Source organism: Setaria italica, chromosome IV (genome assembly GCF_000263155.2).
Source record: "Setaria italica strain Yugu1 chromosome IV, Setaria_italica_v2.0, whole genome shotgun sequence".
Taxonomy (NCBI): Eukaryota; Viridiplantae; Streptophyta; class Magnoliopsida; order Poales; family Poaceae; genus Setaria; species Setaria italica.
The window spans coordinates 29,076,802-29,099,216 of record NC_028453.1 but is presented as its reverse complement, the minus strand read 5'-3'; the positions used below and the strand labels follow the sequence as shown (position 1 = coordinate 29,099,216).

The following is a 22,415-nucleotide window of genomic DNA, read 5'->3' as shown; positions in this document are numbered from 1 at the left end:
TGAACGAACAATCAATAATTCCTTTGGTATATCAAGGCAAAGCAGCTAATCGATCGACACGAGAGCAGCTGTTACAGTGTATCCCCCTCCCACCTCGCAGAAGACAAGGAGCAACGTGCAAAACACTAGAAGATTCTAAGTAAAGTCAGAGAGAAGGCCTTCTCCATGCTCTCTATGGAATTTGATGGCAAAAGGATTCTGTAGATATGATTGCATGTGACTAAGATAATATGACATAGATATGTTGATTCCCACCATCGTCGTCCGTGATGCTTAGTAAAGCCAATGAAAAAAGATTGAAATCCTGTCAAACAAGTAGAAGAGCATCGTTTGAAAAGTGGGCACATAAGAATGTGCTGAAGCTGTAATTGAAAACGAGAACCACATGTGTGCGCAGCCAATAATCGAGCATCTTCTAGGACACTATAAATAGCCCAAAGACCTTGTGATTTGCTCAAGCCATTGGAAGGCCTGATAGCTTTAATAGGTGTCAGCTACTACCACCACCACCACCACCACCACCATACACTTTCATATTCAAATATAGCATGGCAAACGACTCCTTGACGAGGGGAAATATAATCGGGGATGTATTAGACCCGTTTACTAGCTCGGTGCCTTTAACTGTCATGTATGATGGCAGACCTGTGTTTGATGGGATGGAGTTTCGGGCGTCGGCGTTGTCGGCGAAACCTAGAGTTGAGATTGGAGGTGATGATTTTCGAGTGGCCTATACCCTAGTAAGCCATCACTTCGCAGATCGAGTCCATTGGTGGTGGCCATATATATGGCCAAGGTGTCGACTACATTTATTCTTAATCCAGGGTTTACACCAAATGATGCTAAGGAGCAACTTTCCAAACTCCTGCCAAAGTTTGAATTGATGGATTAGCTCCCTGTGAAGGCTAAAATAGTCTCCTGGTGCCCAGTTCGGTTAGGACTGATATTGATTGGCTCTTGCTAATATATGTAGTATTTACAGTGTGAGCGAGACACTAACAAAAAAAAAGCAGGATTTCTCAGCCCACCCCAAAAAATACTCAGGTTTATTTTTAATTCCCTAACATGTTGACCATGTGCTTGTGTTAATGTAAATATATTAGGTTATGGTGGATCCTGATGCTCCTAATCCCAGCAACCCGACCCTGCGGGAATACTTGCATTGGTAAGTTATAGTTGTTTCACTTACTATTCAATCAACTGTATGTACAGTTCTTCAGTAACACTGATCGACTAATCTCACTACCTTTTAATTTTTGATAGGATGGTGACTGACATCCCAGCATCAACAGATGATAGCTTTGGTGAGCACATTCGTAGTTTCACGCAATGCAAAACATAATTGCAACAACTGAATTCAATATTAATCCTCCCCGACCTCGGCCCCGGAGAATTTTACCCCCGGAACTTATATAGCTAGTAGTGTCCCTTTTCATTGTGAATAAATAGAGTAGACAAAGCTATACAAGTGTATACATACTATTTTCCCCATAGGTTCATATATAGTAATACTTATATATATTGCTAGTAGTGTCCCTTAGAATTTTAATACAAATGTTCCAATGCACACTTTCTTCATTGTTTTTAATAATGTAATGCAATGCACTATTTATGTTTTCTTACTTTTCAGTTCAAATTTGATCCTTAAACCTTTACTTCTTGGCTTTAACCTTATGTTTGCAACTGGATGATTTATACTGAAAAATGTTATGAAACGAAGTGAAACCTTGTAGGCTAGGGTATACTTGAACATATGCGGTGTAAAATTTGTTATACATACTTCAATCATATATTATTATATAATGTTGTATCAATTAAATAAAAATATTGCAAAGGAATTTGCTATTTCATATGATAACTTATAGCGGACTTATTCTTTGTTTTAGTATTACAGATTCACCTGCAGCTTTTTGTTAGACAATTTTAACATTCATACAAATGCTACAATGGTATTTTCTTTATTTTGATGTTGCATTTGTCTGAAACATGACATAAGTATAGTAGAGACCTTTGCAAAAAAAAATATCCTTTTTTAATGAAAATATAGTAACATACATGTACTTACCTTGGTATGCAAGAAAAAATATAAGCCGCTGCTTGGGGACAAATACAAATATTTTAGAATGTTATGTGTTTGCGTATTCATCTTTATGTTGCATATTGAGGACTTCTCCAATTTCCCAGATATTCCAAGTTTAGTTTTGAAATTCAATTCTTCCTTAGAAGAAGACTTGTTTCAAGGAAATTATATATATTCATTATTAATCCATTAAAAATAAATATATTAAGTTATGATATTATATCCAAAGCAAAAAAATTCGATATTCACAGGCAACTTATCTTTCTATTGCCCTTATACAACAGTAGTTAAGGTTAAATGGGAATCTGACACGTGTGGTTTGCCTGATTGAATCTAAAAATGGAATAGTCATTTATTATTCTAGTATCTTAGCATAGATTAATGTTATATAAAAATAAAAATAAGTAAAATTAGAAGGGGGGAAAATCACCACAAAGAATATGTTTCTTACCATTCTTTTGGTTTAAATGGCAGGCCGAGAGATTATAACATATGAGAGCCCAAGCCCCACCATGGGAATCCACCGCATCGTCTTGGTGTTGTACCAACAATTGGGGCGGGGCACCGTGTTTGCACCGCAAGTGCGTCAAAACTTCAACTTGCGCAATTTTGCACGCCGTTTCAACCTCGGCAAGCCTGTGGCTGCAATGTACTTCAATTGTCAGCGACAAACGGGCACAGGTGGGAGAAGGTTCACCTGAGCATTCACCCCTCATGTTCAAGTTCAAGGCAACCTTGAGCCTACTAGTTACATATGCGTGCTTACCTACATATAGCCGCATTATTGTCATACATCTGGCACAAAAGCTAGAAATAAGATGTATTTATTGTGCATGTAGGCTATTAATAAGTGTGCCTCCATGAGGGTATATGATGTATGCTTGACAAAAGAGGTTAGTACTGAGTGTACTGATGTGGCATTCTTGTCACACCTTGGTAATAAACATATATATGGCTCTCTTTTGATTTTGAACTTAAAAAATTAGTGTGAGTTTATGAAAGTCAGCTTTGGATGTTAAACTGTCAGAATTCTGTTCCTTTGGTTTCTATTGAACACAAAACCATAAAGAAATGAGCTATATAAGCTTCATAGCATGAAAAGAGTTATGAATTATCTACATATGACTATCATGTTGTGTTAGTGTTTTTTGTAAAAAATTGTAATAGAACATGACTTCTAGATGCATCTATATATATGTTTATGGGGCACATCATCTAAAAGCAAATGAGCTCTTTTGCCAATTTGTCACTGGGAAAAGTGGCATTCTTTACTTTTTTTTATTAAAGATTAAAATGAGCTGAATGTCGGGCAATAACATAGTCAGAGAGACATTCATTTTTCGAGTAATAGTAAGAACCAAATGTGGTTGGCTGAGTGAAGGACAACAATTTAGATTAATAACTATGGAAAAGAAGGACTCTGTAACATTTAGTTGGGTTACAACTGAGATTTTGTTGCACCTTGTTAGAAAAATATAACTAGGAGCACCTGGACATTATTCTCCAGTAATGTTCTAATAAATTTGCATTGCTGATCCCTGAGAATGTCATACTTTAAATTATTTTCAACTTATATGCACTCTTGTTTTTTTTCATGATGTTGTTTGATGCTACAAAACTCTACAAAACAATTGAATATTTCATCAAAACTAGGCATTGGCCCGTGCACTGCTACGGGCATACAAAACTTGAATGAAATAACATTATTTCAAAAACTATCAAGCAAAACACCTGATGAACAGACCAAAATGGATAAAAACATAAAAGCAGGGGGCCACATGTACTCAAGCCAATAAATCTGAAGCATGAATAGCAATATAACAGGTACCCCCACAATACATCTGGCTCCACAATTCATGCATGCTTGATTACTCAAGTAACCAACAATTCTGCACACTGAAAATGCATGCATTTCAGTATGTTCACAAACGGTTCCTGCAACGAACATCTATTTTCAATATCGGAAGTTCAAAACTATATATCAATATGACATTTTGATACAGGGAAACAATGAGCGTTCTGTGAGCCATTTCTAAACTACAAGAACTGGCCTTGAGGTTCACACATCTCAATGCATGTGTTGGCGCCTTTTCCGACCAACACACGAACGCGCTAGCTTGCGCGCGAATCAAGTGATCACCTCATCGGAGCTCCTGCTCCTAGCTGGTCAGACCAGTCAGGCAGGCTGATCAGGCCGGTCTAACACAGGGGCGCCATGAAAGCCTACGTCCACCACCTCGGGAGGGATCCCATCGGAGATGGTGAGCCTAGGGTTGCTCTGAGATCAGCAGGCCACTCAGAACATCATCAATCGCTGTCGAGACGAAGGAGGAAAGTAAGGGGGTTGGAAAAGTTAGAGTTTGGAGATAAAAGTAAATAGATGTGTTTTCGATTGGGTGATAGCCCTCAATCGTCCAGGGCCCTCTATATTTATAGGGTGGGAAGTCTTTTCCCGCAAGGAAATCCCGCTTTAACTCCAATTCGACCAGGACTCCTAATTTTGTCTCAGACTCGGGGTGACCGGTCTAACCGGTTGGGGCCACCGGTCAGACAGGCGGGTACGTGCCAGATTGGCTACAGAAACCCAAACCAGTCAGACCACCTGAAGGAACTAGTCTGACCGGCCGGTCTCAGCCTGATCGGCTTGCTGCCACTTTTGGGCATCAACACATGCCCACCTATTTCTTGGTAAAGCTTGCGTACCAAGAAATAGATTAGGTCTAAGGACGATGAATTCCGCCAGCCATTTGTCCTAAGGGTGATATTTCTAAATATTGGCCATATTGCTTCAAACGTTTTGCCAAACACTCGGATGATACCTTTTCAAGTACCTCCCGTTCAGAGCTCTAGATAGCTAAAATCCACACAATGTATCTACCATATAGAAGTTTCCACGAAGCACACTTGTAATCTTATATGGCCCTTCCCAACTTGGAGACCATTTCCCAAATTTGTTGCTATTGGCCCCTATAGGCAGAATTGTCTTCCACACCAGATCTCCTACCTAAAATGCCTTGGCCTTAACCTTCTTGTTATATGCTTTAGCCACTTGAATTTTATCCCTTTCAATCCTAACCAAAGCCTCCATCCGCTTGTCAGTCACTTCATCAATATTATCTATCATTAACGCATACTAGGTATCAAAATCAAGATCATTTCGCTTAGCGAACCTATATGCACCCAGATTTACCTCAACGGGTAAAATGGCTTCTTGACCATAGACAAGCTCAAAAGGATTAACTTTAGTTGTTCCATGCCTAGAAATACAATGAGCCCATAAAGCTTCAGATAATACCTCATGCCACCTTTTAGGATTGTCTTCTATCTTGTTCTTGATGAGCTTAGTTAAGATCTTGTTGCTAGACTCGGCTTGACCATTGGCTTGAGCATAATAAGGAGATGAATTGAGCAATTTAATACCATAAGATTTCACAAATTCACGCACTTCTGTAGACATGAACGAAGTCCCCTGATCTGTAGTCAAAGTTTGTGGAATATCAAATATGTGTATAATATGCTCCTTAATAAACTCAATCACCTCTCGATGTGTCATATTTTTAAGGGGAATTGCTTCAGTCCGCTTGCTAAAGTAATCAGTAGCCACAATCACAAAACAATATCCCTTCGACAAAGAAGGATAAATCTTGCCAACAAAACCCAATCCCCATCCTCTAAATGGCCACGATTTGATAATTGAATGCATCAATGAAGCAGGCACCAACTGAACATCCCCGAACTTCTGACACTCTTCACAACCTTTGTAGTAACGAAAACAATCGGCTATCATACTAGGCCAATAAAAGCAAGCTCGCTTAAGGAGCCATTTCATCACACGAGGCGATTGATGCGTACCACAAACTCCTTCATGCACCTCTGCCATAGCCAATTTGGCCTGATCAGAATCCAAGCATTTTAAAAGTAACCCATCAATCGTCCGACGATACAACTCATCATCCACCAAAGTGAACTTGAGTGCCCACCATCGGACTTTTCTATCAATTGAACACTTAGGATTCTGTAAATAATTAATCAGAGGCGTTCTCCAGTCATCCACTTTGTCCTTAGCAAGTTCGGGATGATCCATGGCCAAAGTGGGATCTTCACCAGATAGACCGGTTAGACCGGCTAGATGGGTTGTCAGACCGGTTTCGGAGGCCGGTTGGACCGGTTTCTCTAGGATATAACACTTGGCCTTGCAAAGCATTGGCCTTCTTTTGTGAAAGTTTCTTTTCTAAATGTTATAGCCAGACGCTTGTTGTGCCAGAGCATTAGCTCTTGGATTCTCTTCCCTTGGTACATGATAATTAGTAAATTCATCCATGCAAGATATGATATCTAGACATTTATCGAGATAAACATTTAGGAATCCATCCAAACATTGGCATACCTTGGATACTTGCTGTACCACCAATAAGAAATCTCCATAAGCTTCAGCATGTTTTACCCCCATCTCTTGTAAAATCTCCAAACCAAATAACAAAGCCTCGTATTCAGTTTGATTATTAGTACACTTGTGATCCAATTGGCTAAGAAACTCAAAAACAGCCCCGTTTGGTGAAATAAGTACCACACCAACACCGCAACTGCTCTTGCAAACCGATCCATCAAAGTGCAATCTCCAAGGGGTAATAGCGATATAACCGACATTTAAATCAAGTTACTCATTAATTCTATGCTCAACAATAAAATCGGCTACAATTTGACCCTTCATTGATTTCAACGGTTCACAAACCAGATCTTATTCAATCAGAGCATAAGCCCATTTGCCGATTCTACCTTTCAAAATAGATTTTTGCAACATGTATTTAATTATGTCGGTTTGACAAGCCACTATGCAAGTATTTGATCAGAAATAATGCCTCAACTTGGTACAAGCATGATATAATGATAAGCACAACTTCTCAATAAAAGTGTACCTTGTTTCAGCATCCAACGATCTTCTAATCACATAAGTAACAATATGCTCCTTCCCCTTGGTCTCTTGAGTCAAAACAGCCCCAATAATGCCCTCTTCGGCTGCCACATATAGTTTAAAAGGAACACCATGCTTTGGCGCTTGAAGAACAGGCGGTGAAGACAAGTAATTCTTGATTTCCTCAAATGCTTCTTGCTGTTTTGCCCTCCACGTAAAATCAGCTTCATTCTTCAACCGAAGTAAAGGAGTAAACGCATTCACCTTCCCGGACAGGTTGCAAATAAATCTTCTCAAATAATTCATCTTGCCCAAAAACTTTTGCAACTCTCTTCTGCAAGTAGGAGCTTGTAGTTTTCTAATAGATTCAATCTTTTTAGGATCAATCTCAACACCTTTTTCATGCACTACAAAGCCCAAGAACTTTCCAGCCGATACACCAAAAGCACATTTGAGTGGATTCATCTTTAAACCATATCGACGCATCTTCTCAAATGCAAGCCTTAAATCAGCCAAATGGGATCCTGGCCTGACCGATTTTACCATAATGTATATACTTCCAGCACTACTCCAAGCAAATCATGAAAAATCAAATTCATAGCCCTTTGATAAGTAGCACCCGCATTCTTCAAACCAAAAGTCAACGATCCACTCAAACAAACCAACAAATCGTGAACACACAAAATTTCAGTCATAAAGATCTAATTATACCTAGCATTACCATCAAGAAAGATAATCATTCTATGTCCAAATGCAGTATTAATAAGTACATCAGCTATAGGCATAGGATATTCATCTTTTGGTGAAGCTCTATTAAGATCTCTAAAATCAATGCATACTTGGAGCTTACCCGTGCCCTTCTTCTCAACAGGCACAATATTAGAAACCCAATCAGCATATCGACAAGGCCTAATAAACTTAGCATCAAGCAACCGATTGATTTCTTCTTTCACTCAGTCATAAATAATAGGACTAAAGTGCCTAGTAGGTTGTTTTGATGCCTAAAACCAGGCTTAATGGGCAGCTGATGCTCGACTAGCTCGCGGCTTAAACTAGATATTTCAGTGTAATTCCATGCAAAACAGTTGACATAATCTTTTAATAACTTTATTAAATCGGCCTTGAAAACAGGCTCAAGATTCTTGTTTACAAACGTCGGTCTTGGTACAGTACGATCACCAATATCTACTTCCTCTAAAGGATCATCCAACGTGAACCCTTGTCCTAATTTACTCGTATCATCAAGGTCCTCAATGGCCTCACACATATCATTCTTCTGCGCCCGATAGTGTTATAGCCTCTGCTGCAACCATTTTAGATTTACATCCATTGCATCATATGTGGTAAGTTAGCCAATCCTCAACCGGCTTTAATACAGCAGCAATAAAACCATCCTTTGTGCAACTAATGTACTCGCAATTAGAAAGATCTACACCAGATAAGCACTTGACATTATCATGCACACCTATGGTGGAACTATCGGCCACAGCAACACAAGCCGACGTATCACCATGCACAATCTCCACTTCGTCGCTGATCCATTGGATTAAGAATTGATGCAAGGTAGATGGGACACATTGATTTGCATGAATCCAATCACGACCCAAAATTAAACTAAAATTACCTTGGGTCTCTACGACAAAGAAAGCGCTAGCTAACGTCTTGCTCCCAACGGTAAGCTCCATAGAGACAACGCCTTTAGCTCCCATAGGCTCGCCTCCTCCCACACTGCTGACAGTCATATTGGTCTTGATCAACTCCTCATCTGAACCTCCCAATTTTTTGAACAAGGAATAGGGCATTAAGTTGACAAATGCCCCTCCATCAACCAACATCCAAGAAACTAGCTTCCCATTGATACGTCCTTTCATATATAGTGCTTTCAAATAACTTTCAATAGCTTTAGGATTCTAGAACACAACTTCCTTAGGCCCAAAGTCAAGGTGAGCCAAATCATCTTTCAAGATCACATAACCATCCATCAACATATGAATCACATTTATATCCAAGTTCATGCTCTCAGGCGAAGTACTGTAATCAATAAGCTGTTCATCGTCCTCTGATTCACGAACTAATGCCAACTCATTTCCATGAGCCATAGGGATAGAAGAAGCAAAAACGGGCGGCAACTCTGGCTCAACCGGTTTGACCAGTTCCTCGACCGGTCTGACCGGCTCGGGTGCTGGCACAGACGCCTCAACCGGTCTGATTGGTTCCTTGGCTGGTCTGACCAGTGGAGCTGGGGCATCAGCCTTAACTCTCCACTCCTTCTTCTGAGGTGCCATTGGTCTGTATCTGTTGAATGCCTCATCCCTCTATTTTTCTAGCTCCTGTTCCCACTTTTCCTGCAGCCTCAGCCTCTGCAACTTCCTCCTCTGTGCGCGAGTCAACCCGGGAGGACACCAACTTGGCAAGAAGTACTTGGAGCTCGACCCACTACTGCTAGCCTCATGATCATTAGCAGTGGGAACCTTCTAAACATATGACATGACCAGATTGCTTGTGCCAATCGGTCATCCTGCAATAGCTTCAACGGGAACTTCCATAGACCCAATGTGGATAATAGCTTTCTCTCTACCTTTCCCTAAGCCTATTTCCATCTTCTAAACATCCTCCTCTCTCTGTTCAGGATGATACACTTGCTTTGGAGGAGACGTCCTAGGTGCCTGAACAGACCGATCTAACTGGTTGGAGTAGACCGGTCTGACCGGTCGGGTCTATACACCCTGACCAAATGAGCGGGTTGCCCAACGGCCTTACATGGGGCGTCAGATCCTATCCAAAGCCGACTTCCTTGATTCTCCCCATCCAGGATGGAAAGACGGTTGCTGCACGGACTGGTAAGGTACCCACATTACCCCCATTATCATCCCACACTGGACACGGAGGTTTTGATGTTGGAGGAGCCCAAGATGTGGAGGGGTACTGCCTTGGTTGCACTTGGTCACTTCTTTGTCTTGTAATCGCTCTCGGCGGTGAACCTTGTCTCCTTTGATGAGTAGGTGACCTCATTCTCTTTTTTACCGACCAATCACTTGTAACAGCCTTTTGCTTAGAATATTTATCCAGAAGCATATCAAAGGTGACTTTTTCCCTGGGGCTGCTCCCCTGATCTTTTGCCATGTTGAGCTTCCAAGTCCCAATTTCTGGACGCTTCGGTTTCAGCATTCGGGGACGTTCCTAGGGCTGACCAGTTCGGTCTGGCCAGCAGACTCCAGTGGTTTTTGACCTGATGATGTGTACGTCGCTTGCCCCTCCGTGTCTAGAGGATTTTACAGTAATCTTGAATGACTCTCTGCCATCTGGAGTCCTTTCATACACCACTTCCCTTGTCAACTCTTTTTTCCTCAAATCAGGCTTCTCTTCCCTGATCACCACATTCTTGCCTTTAGTAGCTTCGGCTTGATGCGGCCGAACTAGTACCTTGGGCTGTTGTATGTCCATTGTGTTGACAGGAAATAGTGTCTTGTCCACTTGCATTTCATGAAATGTCAAAAATGGCCTTCATTTATAGCCGATTGAACCTACTGACGAAACACATTGCAATCATTAGTCACATGGGAAAAAGTATTATGAAACTTGCAATAGGCTTTCTCTTCAAGTGGAGGCATAGTATGAGATATTTTCAGATGTCCAAGTTTAAACAATTCATCAAAAATACGATCACACTTGGAAGCATCGAAAGTAGATTTCACTTCTTCTTGCCAACTCTTATGGGCAAGCTTAAGGGATGTACAAGAATAAGATTTAGCTTTAGAAGTCCAAACAAATTTAGTAGCATAAACTTCATTATCAACGTCGCTCGAACTATCATAACATATTCAATAGCATGCATATTTGAATGACAATATTTAAAGCTATCCCTTTCTTTAGCTAATCTAGCCTCCTGTGCCATAGCTCTCACATGCACAATTGCAACATTAATAAAATCTTGGCCTTCCAACCTATCTCTGATAGATGGTCTTAAACCCTTAAAGGCTAGATCGGCCAAATCTGATTCAGAAAGCGACAAATTGAAACAACGGTTTTTAGTTTTCGTGAATCGTGTCATGTAATCAGAAACAGATTCATCCTATTTTGTCTAACCGATGTCAAATCTGTCAATTTTAATTGAAGACTCCCATTAAAGAAATGATCATGAAACTTTTGTTCGAAATGATCCTAAGAATCAATAGAACCAGGAGCCAACAAAGAAAACCAAGCAAAAGCCATACCCGTCAAAGATAAAGAAAACAATCGAACTTTTCAAGCATTATAGGTACTAGCTTCACCCATCTGAGCAAGATATTGGCTGATATGTTCCCACGTAGTACAATTATCCTCCCCATTGAATTTGACAAAATTAGGCACACGCAAACCAGGAGGAAGAGGAACATAATCAAAACTAGCAGCATAAGGTTTTTGATACAGCTTAGAATTGCCAACATTGATCCCAAGTTTACTTTTTATGGTTTTAAGCAACTCTTCCCTGAACTTGAGATTTTCGTCCCACGTACTATGTTTTCTGCATTGTAGCCGCCGTATTTACTTCATTCACGTGAGGTATGTTACCACTCTGAATGTGATAGAGATCATCATACACGTCGTTCGGTATGCCTTTGGAGGACACACTAGTATTAGGAATAGGAGGTGACTTGTATGCGATCGCATGGGACGATGGTACAAAAGATCCAACATCATCAGTACGGTTAGGAGCAACCGAACTAGGTATAACAGTGAGCGGTATTGGTGTTTTAGGAACAGCAGTCAGCTGGCCGGCCTGACTGGCCTAACCGGTTTGACCGGTAGCCCCAACCGGTCGAACCGCCTCAGCCGTGATCGGCTTTGTTGGTTGGCTGGGAGGCGGCATTTGTCCCTAAAAGAAGTCAGCCGGCATGCCATATGTAGGATTTCCAATAGGAGCCCCTAAATTTGCCAACAAACTTGCGTGCACTACCCCATGTGAATCTAATCGAGAGAGAGTCGAATCGGCAATCTCAGTCGATTTACCCTTCTCATATGCATCCATACGCGCATGTAAAACAGCAAAGAGCTCATTCTGAGATTTAGCAAATGACTCGAGCCAATCATGCATAGAGGAATCGGGGGATGATTTGCTTACATTGCGCACTTCCTTGATCATGCTGTCTTTCATCTTGATCGCGGGCATCTCGAAGTCCTGCACTCTCGTTGCCTTGCCCTTGCGATCTTTCTTGACACCCATAAGATATTGCATCTTGATGTATTCTTGGAGCATCGCGATGTTTCGCCGCTCCTCCTCACTGAGATCCTCCACGGAAGCCTCGATGATGTTGTTCTTGTCGATCTCCGTATTAGATCCCATCTTGCTGAGGTTTTCCCAAACGGTTGTAGAAACTAGATCTGTCTTCCCCAGCGGAGTTGCCAAAATGTGTTGGCACCTTTTCCGGCCAACATACGAATGCGCTAGCTCGCGCGCGAATCAAGTGATCACCTTGTTGGAGCTCCTGCTCTTGGCCGGTCAGACCGATCAGGCAGGCCGGTTAGGCCAGTCTGACACAGGGGCGCCGCAAAAGCCTACGTCCACCACCTCGAGAGGGACCCCGTCGGAGATGGTGAGCCTAGGGTTGCTCTGAGATCGGTAGGCCACTCAAATTGTCCTTAATCGCCATCAAGACAAAGGAGGAAAGCAAGGGGGTTGGAAAAGCTAGGTGTTGAAATGTGTTGACGCAAAATCCTGGCGGTGGTGGACCCTGCATCAGCACATGAGGACCTGGGAGATCTGCTTAACTCCAGTGCAGAATCCAAATCGGCGCGCGTGGTGTGCGCGGGCGTGCCAGTCAGTTTGACCATTCAACTGACAAGGAGATGATAGTTATTGTGAAGTCCGAGGCAACCGGCCGATCAGGCCGATATAATCTTGGCACAGTAGCGATAATGGTGCAACAAAATAAATCATGACAAATATATCGGCTGTGAAGCCGATTCCAGTACCTTGATGAATGTGAGTGATTCATCGGCCATCCAGCCGATTTAATATAATTTACAATAAATATCGGCCAGACGGCCGATAGAAAACACGATGTTGTTGAGTTGTTGCTCCACCATAACTAGAGCCACAAGCCGATGAGATCTAAACTAACGTCACCACCAATATCTCTAGGTGAAACCACAGCGATGCGCCCGGTAGTTGCAGTCTAGAAATATTTAGCAGGACATTAATCTGAACCCCGCTAGCCGATGATCCAATCACAACGGAACTTACTCCCAACAACACTCGAAGGATGGCCAAGATCAAGATGCAACAGGCTATTAAAAATAGATCTATCATCTATTCCGACAGAATTAATAATAATTAATATGTCGTAAACGGCAAGACGATAGAACAGATAAATATCAGCCGATGCAAGCTTAATCAAGGCGCCATAACTGGTGAATACCGTAGATCGAGACAGAAGCGATGCGCCGTAAGTCAAAGATCCAAGATACTCGATAACTGGTAGATGAAACTAGACGAAACCACAGCGATGCGCCCGGTGGTTAAAGCCTAGAACACCTGATGACGAAACTTGCAGCTCGCCGGAGATCGAGGTCGATGCAGCCCAGCTTGCTAGAAGGAACTCGTCGAGAAGCTACATTACTCCTACTCCTAGGGCAATGGCGTGAAGCCGAAAGGTAAAAGTAAATATGTTTGTTTATTGATCGTGTGATGATTCTTTACAATGGCCACGTCCCTTTATATTTATAGGGCGGACGTTACATAATTGGCATCTAACCACGCACAAGGCAAGTCACGTACACAATCTTTTCTAATAAAAAACTCTATCTCTAACTAACCCAACTCTATCTCTAAAATATTTTATTCTATGAAACAAACTCCCGTACAACCTCCCGTACATGCACAGATCGGCATGCATAATTATTCTAGAAGCCTCCCACGCATGGCATGCAAAGTGCACCAGAATCCATGTTGTATATTCTAATCATTTTTATCCATACGTGCTGGCCTTTCCTTTATATTATCCTTGCCTCTCCTTGCCGATCAATCCAATGAAGCCGATTTGGACTCCGTGCCCATGTGCATGCATGCTTGCTTCTTATTGTTGTACGTGACTCCGATTATCTCGTACTCTGAATTTATAGGATTGGTCAAAATCCGGTGTCAACACAGGCCCCCCAGTTTCGGAGTATGAATGCTTCATGTTCCGAAACTAATTATAGAAGTCTGATACTTGTCTTCAGAGCTAATGACGTCTGATTGCAATATCCAAAGCCACGTTGACTCCTCTTCAAATATAAAGAACACCATCGGCATTGCTAGCAGTAGAAACAACAATTTAGTCTGTTGACACCAAAACTTGGTGCAGTAACCAGCAAGCTTTTGTTGTCAACACAGGCCCCCCAGTTTCGAAGTATGAATATTTCATGCTTCGAAATTAATATCCAATATATTTTATAAGCAGCCGATACTATCTTGCTTGAACCAATCAGCCAAATTTTTTTTTTATTGGCCAAGCAATCAATCGGCCGAAGCAATCAGCTGATGCTTTTTGCCAAGCAGTCAATCGGCCGGTGGCCGATGCATTTTTTTTTTAATTAGCCGTACAACTTTCAATCGGCTGATGCAATTTCCAATCGGCCGATGCAATTTTTTTTTTTTTTAATCAGCTGATACAGCTTTCAATCGGCCGATCCAATTTTCTAATCGGCCGATGCTTTTTTCAGCCGATACTCTTTGTAGTCAGCGGCCCATACTTTTATATCAGCCGATACTTTTTTCTAGAGCCATCACGTAATCAGCATGTAAATTACTATTTCCATCGGTTGTCAGGCGAGACTTCTGCATCGGCCATTCCATCGGCTATTCAAGTCAGCCTTTTTTTTTTAAGCCGATTCACTTCATGGGCTGTCCTGAGAATACTTTGGCCACTAGTCTACACGTTGATAGTCCAAGCAACGAAGGATTATTTTTTTTAAAGCCGATTCACTCCATGGGCTGTCCTGAGAATACTTTGGCCACTAGTCTACACGTTGATAGTCCAGGCAACGAAGGATTATTTTGAGCCTTGAAGAGGTATGTACCTTGCAAAAACTTCATCTTCACTGCCTAATCATTCATCGGCTGAAAAATCTTCCATCTCTCCCATCAGCTGTGGGAGAATATTAAATAGGCAGCCGATGCTTGAGCAGCCGATTCAACTTCCCTTTTTATCTAAATCGGCAGATGCACTTTTTCAATTAGCCGATACCCTTTTCTTTTTATATATCCCAATCGCCGATGTATTTAATTAGCCGATGCTTCCCTTATCTCAATCGGCCGATGCATCTTTTGATCCAGTCAGCCGATGCTTTCCTTATTTCAATCGGCCGATGTATATATACATATATTTTAATCAGCCGATACAACTTTTGATCGGCCGATCCAATTTTCAATCGACCGATTTTTTTATCAATAAGGAGACGCACGAATGGCCGATGCCCCTCTCTTTTTTTTTTCTTCAATCGGCAATACCAATTTTCCATCGGCCGATGCCACTTTTATTTTCTTCCAATTCCAACTGGCTGACGCTAATCGGCCGATGCCTTTCTCTACAATTGGCCGTTGTATATATATATATATATTTTAACCAATCCGCCGATGCTTCTCTTCAATCGGCCGATGAACTTGATACAGCTGCCGAATATACTCTTTTTATCTGAATAAACATGTGAGTCTTATAACCGTGTCCCACCGAGCGTGCCAAAATGTGTTGACGCAAAATCCTGGCGGTGGTGGACCCTGCATCAGCACATGAGGACCTGGGAGATCTGCTTAACTCCAGTGCAGAATCCAAATCGGCGCGCGTGGTGTGCGCGGGCGTGCCAGTCAGTTTGACCATTCAACTGACAAGGAGATGATAGTTATTGTGAAGTCCGAGGCAACCGGCCGATCAGGCCGATATAATCTTGGCACAGTAGCGATAATGGTGCAACAAAATAAATCATGACAAATATATCGGCTGTGAAGCCGATTCCAGTACCTTGATGAATGTGAGTGATTCATCGGCCATCCAGCCGATTTAATATAATTTACAATAAATATCGGCCAGACGGCCGATAGAAAACACGATGTTGTTGAGTTGTTGCTCCACCATAACTAGAGCCACAAGCCGATGAGATCTAAACTAACGTCACCACCAATATCTCTAGGTGAAACCACAGCGATGCGCCCGGTAGTTGCAGTCTAGAAATATTTAGCAGGACATTAATCTGAACCCCGCTAGCCGATGATCCAATCACAACGGAACTTACTCCCAACAACACTCGAAGGATGGCCAAGATCAAGATGCAACAGGCTATTAAAAATAGATCTATCATCTATTCCGACAGAATTAATAATAATTAATATGTCGTAAACGGCAAGACGATAGAACAGATAAATATCAGCCGATGCAAGCTTAATCAAGGCGCCATAACTGGTGAATACCGTAGATCGAGACAGAAGCGATGCGCCGTAAGTCAAAGATCCAAGATACTCGATAACTGGTAGATGAAACTAGACGAAACCACAGCGATGCGCCCGGTGGTTAAAGCCTAGAACACCTGATGACGAAACTTGCAGCTCGCCGGAGATCGAGGTCGATGCAGCCCAGCTTGCTAGAAGGAACTCGTCGAGAAGCTACATTACTCCTACTCCTAGGGCAATGGCGTGAAGCCGAAAGGTAAAAGTAAATATGTTTGTTTATTGATCGTGTGATGATTCTTTACAATGGCCACGTCCCTTTATATTTATAGGGCGGACGTTACATAATTGGCATCTAACCACGCACAAGGCAAGTCACGTACACAATCTTTTCTAATAAAAAACTCTATCTCTAACTAACCCAACTCTATCTCTAAAATATTTTATTCTATGAAACAAACTCCCGTACAACCTCCCGTACATGCACAGATCGGCATGCATAATTATTCTAGAAGCCTCCCACGCATGGCATGCAAAGTGCACCAGAATCCATGTTGTATATTCTAATCATTTTTATCCATACGTGCTGGCCTTTCCTTTATATTATCCTTGCCTCTCCTTGCCGATCAATCCAATGAAGCCGATTTGGACTCCGTGCCCATGTGCATGCATGCTTGCTTCTTATTGTTGTACGTGACTCCGATTATCTCGTACTCTGAATTTATAGGATTGGTCAAAATCCGGTGTCAACACAGGCCCCCCAGTTTCGGAGTATGAATGCTTCATGTTCCGAAACTAATTATAGAAGTCTGATACTTGTCTTCAGAGCTAATGACGTCTGATTGCAATATCCAAAGCCACGTTGACTCCTCTTCAAATATAAAGAACACCATCGGCATTGCTAGCAGTAGAAACAACAATTTAGTCTGTTGACACCAAAACTTGGTGCAGTAACCAGCAAGCTTTTGTTGTCAACACAGGCCCCCCAGTTTCGAAGTATGAATATTTCATGCTTCGAAATTAATATCCAATATATTTTATAAGCAGCCGATACTATCTTGCTTGAACCAATCAGCCAAATTTTTTTTTTATTGGCCAAGCAATCAATCGGCCGAAGCAATCAGCTGATGCTTTTTGCCAAGCAGTCAATCGGCCGGTGGCCGATGCATTTTTTTTTTAATTAGCCGTACAACTTTCAATCGGCTGATGCAATTTCCAATCGGCCGATGCAATTTTTTTTTTTTTTAATCAGCTGATACAGCTTTCAATCGGCCGATCCAATTTTCTAATCGGCCGATGCTTTTTTCAGCCGATACTCTTTGTAGTCAGCGGCCCATACTTTTATATCAGCCGATACTTTTTTCTAGAGCCATCACGTAATCAGCATGTAAATTACTATTTCCATCGGTTGTCAGGCGAGACTTCTGCATCGGCCATTCCATCGGCTATTCAAGTCAGCCTTTTTTTTTTAAGCCGATTCACTTCATGGGCTGTCCTGAGAATACTTTGGCCACTAGTCTACACGTTGATAGTCCAAGCAACGAAGGATTATTTTTTTTAAAGCCGATTCACTCCATGGGCTGTCCTGAGAATACTTTGGCCACTAGTCTACACGTTGATAGTCCAGGCAACGAAGGATTATTTTGAGCCTTGAAGAGGTATGTACCTTGCAAAAACTTCATCTTCACTGCCTAATCATTCATCGGCTGAAAAATCTTCCATCTCTCCCATCAGCTGTGGGAGAATATTAAATAGGCAGCCGATGCTTGAGCAGCCGATTCAACTTCCCTTTTTATCTAAATCGGCAGATGCACTTTTTCAATTAGCCGATACCCTTTTCTTTTTATATATCCCAATCGCCGATGTATTTAATTAGCCGATGCTTCCCTTATCTCAATCGGCCGATGCATCTTTTGATCCAGTCAGCCGATGCTTTCCTTATTTCAATCGGCCGATGTATATATACATATATTTTAATCAGCCGATACAACTTTTGATCGGCCGATCCAATTTTCAATCGACCGATTTTTTTATCAATAAGGAGACGCACGAATGGCCGATGCCCCTCTCTTTTTTTTTTCTTCAATCGGCAATACCAATTTTCCATCGGCCGATGCCACTTTTATTTTCTTCCAATTCCAACTGGCTGACGCTAATCGGCCGATGCCTTTCTCTACAATTGGCCGTTGTATATATATATATATATTTTAACCAATCCGCCGATGCTTCTCTTCAATCGGCCGATGAACTTGATACAGCTGCCGAATATACTCTTTTTATCTGAATAAACATGTGAGTCTTATAACCGTGTCCCACCGAGCGTGCCAAAATGTGTTGACGCAAAATCCTGGCGGTGGTGGACCCTGCATCAGCACATGAGGACCTGGGAGATCTGCTTAACTCCAGTGCAGAATCCAAATCGGCGCGCGTGGTGTGCGCGGGCGTGCCAGTCAGTTTGACCATTCAACTGACAAGGAGATGATAGTTATTGTGAAGTCCGAGGCAACCGGCCGATCAGGCCGATATAATCTTGGCACAGTAGCGATAATGGTGCAACAAAATAAATCATGACAAATATATCGGCTGTGAAGCCGATTCCAGTACCTTGATGAATGTGAGTGATTCATCGGCCATCCAGCCGATTTAATATAATTTACAATAAATATCGGCCAGACGGCCGATAGAAAACACGATGTTGTTGAGTTGTTGCTCCACCATAACTAGAGCCACAAGCCGATGAGATCTAAACTAACGTCACCACCAATATCTCTAGGTGAAACCACAGCGATGCGCCCGGTAGTTGCAGTCTAGAAATATTTAGCAGGACATTAATCTGAACCCCGCTAGCCGATGATCCAATCACAACGGAACTTACTCCCAACAACACTCGAAGGATGGCCAAGATCAAGATGCAACAGGCTATTAAAAATAGATCTATCATCTATTCCGACAGAATTAATAATAATTAATATGTCGTAAACGGCAAGACGATAGAACAGATAAATATCAGCCGATGCAAGCTTAATCAAGGCGCCATAACTGGTGAATACCGTAGATCGAGACAGAAGCGATGCGCCGTAAGTCAAAGATCCAAGATACTCGATAACTGGTAGATGAAACTAGACGAAACCACAGCGATGCGCCCGGTGGTTAAAGCCTAGAACACCTGATGACGAAACTTGCAGCTCGCCGGAGATCGAGGTCGATGCAGCCCAGCTTGCTAGAAGGAACTCGTCGAGAAGCTACATTACTCCTACTCCTAGGGCAATGGCGTGAAGCCGAAAGGTAAAAGTAAATATGTTTGTTTATTGATCGTGTGATGATTCTTTACAATGGCCACGTCCCTTTATATTTATAGGGCGGACGTTACATAATTGGCATCTAACCACGCACAAGGCAAGTCACGTACACAATCTTTTCTAATAAAAAACTCTATCTCTAACTAACCCAACTCTATCTCTAAAATATTTTATTCTATGAAACAAACTCCCGTACAACCTCCCGTACATGCACAGATCGGCATGCATAATTATTCTAGAAGCCTCCCACGCATGGCATGCAAAGTGCACCAGAATCCATGTTGTATATTCTAATCATTTTTATCCATACGTGCTGGCCTTTCCTTTATATTATCCTTGCCTCTCCTTGCCGATCAATCCAATGAAGCCGATTTGGACTCCGTGCCCATGTGCATGCATGCTTGCTTCTTATTGTTGTACGTGACTCCGATTATCTCGTACTCTGAATTTATAGGATTGGTCAAAATCCGGTGTCAACACTAGGGTTTGGAGATAAAAGTAAATAGATGTGTTTTTCGATTGGGTGATAGACCTCAATCGGCCAGGGCCCTCTATATTTATAGGGTGGGAGGTCTTTTCCCGCAAGGAAATCCCGCTTTAACTCCAATTTGACCAAGACTCCTAATTTTGTCTCGGACTTAGGGTGACCGGTCTGACTGGTCGGGACCACTGGTTAGATCGGCGGGCACATGCCAGATCAGCTACAAAAACCTGGACCAGTCAGACCGCCCGAAGGAACCAATCTGACCGGCCGGTCTCAGCCTGATCGGCTTGCTGCCACTTTTGGACGTCAACAACATGTTTACTCCAAATGATTTACCAACACAGTAACTTAGAGAACCATCATAACAACGTGCACACAAAGAAATATGATTTGAAACACTGAAACGACAACAATGTTCTTGTTAACTGCATTGGAGTATACAACAATGCATTAAGTACAATGCATCTCATCTCAAGCAGTACAATGGATTCCTAGCTTGATTCAGCAATACCAAATCCAGAGTATAAAAGAGTAAGATCTTCTAATCAACACTTACCAGCTTCCTTGTCTGCACAGAAATGCCTACTCACTGCAGTGGTGGTGCCAAGCTATCCTTAAGAATCATGAACTAAATCAAGCATTGGAACCACCAGCTAGTGCACAAATGAATGCTGGACCAGTATCCACCTAGTGCACTGCAGGCAGAATGCATCTGAAAACAATTGAATATTACTTCAAAATCATGTACACAAACAAAAATTCTGTGAAGACACCATCATATCTGTAACAAGTCTGTATCCATTGTCTGGAGCTTCATGACATTCCACTTTATTCATCTAGAAGATAGTACAATTGATAAAAAAAAATATTTATCTTAGTCAGAGCATTCAAAAGGACACACATTTATGTATACCAGGATTCTGATAAATATTTGCAATAAGGATCTAGCAAAGGAGATTTTTTTCCCTTTGACTTCAGTTTTTCGTGGCACCACTTGATTTACTGCAATATAGAGGTGATGCCTTATGCAAAACTGAAAAATGCCATGGAGGCTGCCCCCCCCCCTCCCCACCCACCCCCGCCGGTCGAGTTTTTTTTAAATGTCTCTTTCTGTGAAAGCTAAATCTTGTAGGAACAGAAGTCCCTATTTGGAGATATTTGGTGTATATAAATTTCCATATATCTCCGGAATGGAACTTCCCATTCTGAAGTTAATTCAGAAATTAGCTTCAACCGTATATATTGAGTAGAGAGAAAAGCATTGATAATAAAATTCATCATGTGGACGCTTCAAATGGCCACAAACGTTGACCAGGTTTGAATTGCACATACAGTTAGTTTGTGTCTGCAGTATTCCATACACACAGCTTACAAAAGCAATACCGCATGTATTTAGCAAAGAATTTGAAGAGCTACCAAAATTTGTCAATATCCTTTTCTTTTTGCAGAATTTTAGTAGATCTACAAGCAGGTGACTTGATTTTTTTTTTCAAAATATTAGGAAAAACATGGACGACATTTCCTCAGAGAATAGGGAAACTATATGCATTCTGCTATAGGCCTATGGTGTCATGGGAACAACTTCTCTCAGCTTTCTCTATTGCAATCGCAGTTGAAAAGTTGACAAATGACAAGAATGTGTATTCCTTATTCTGCTGCACAGATGCATGATGGAAATGAAGTTGTTCGTTATGTCGTGCATCAAGTCGAGGAGTTTGCCGAAGGCATCACTCTTCTAGTGGTGTGGTCCTAGTTAAGTGAGCTTCCTTCCCTTTGCGCTGCAGCCTGCATTGTCTGAATGTTTGACTGTGTACAAGGAAATAACTGCCATAAGCAGCCTATTTCTACATCAAACTTTAGAACGGGATAACAGAACTTCCCTTCGGATTTGTCCTCCTTGTCTATTTGGGAATCCTCTTATCAACGGTTGGCAAGCAGCCTAGCACATGCGACAGAATGATATGACAACTTGTATTTGATGCTCTTAGCATTTTTGAATTCTCAACAGACAAGTTGTCAGTTCTGAAAAAGATCATGCAGAGTTTGTCGACGGACAGTGTTGTCATTGAACAAGAACTCTTAGCACAGGAGCTCCTAACGTGGTCCTGGTTGTTTGTTCGCAAGCGTACTCGCTCCGTCCCTTTTTATCTATCGTTCTCACTTCCTAAGAATTCAAACATACTCAACTTTAATCAAATATATATAAAAATTATTAATATTTATGATACATAATTAGTATT

General features: G+C 41.8%; 1 protein-coding gene and 1 pseudogene across 1 annotated transcript; one reads left to right on the top strand and one right to left on the bottom strand.

The window, feature by feature from the left end:
* Positions 1-465: 465 nt before the first annotated feature.
* LOC101757293 (protein RICE FLOWERING LOCUS T 1) lies at positions 466-3,062 on the top strand. Its single transcript, XM_004965529.2, has 4 exons — positions 466-740; positions 1,104-1,165; positions 1,264-1,304; positions 2,555-3,062. Exons 1-4 carry the CDS (start codon positions 549-551, stop codon positions 2,779-2,781), a joined length of 522 nt encoding a protein of 173 aa, XP_004965586.1. The 5' UTR covers positions 466-548; the 3' UTR covers positions 2,782-3,062.
* Positions 3,063-4,934: 1,872 nt separating this feature from the next.
* Positions 4,935-12,315, bottom strand: LOC101765279 (annotated as a pseudogene).
* Positions 12,316-22,415: the final 10,100 nt, after the last annotated feature.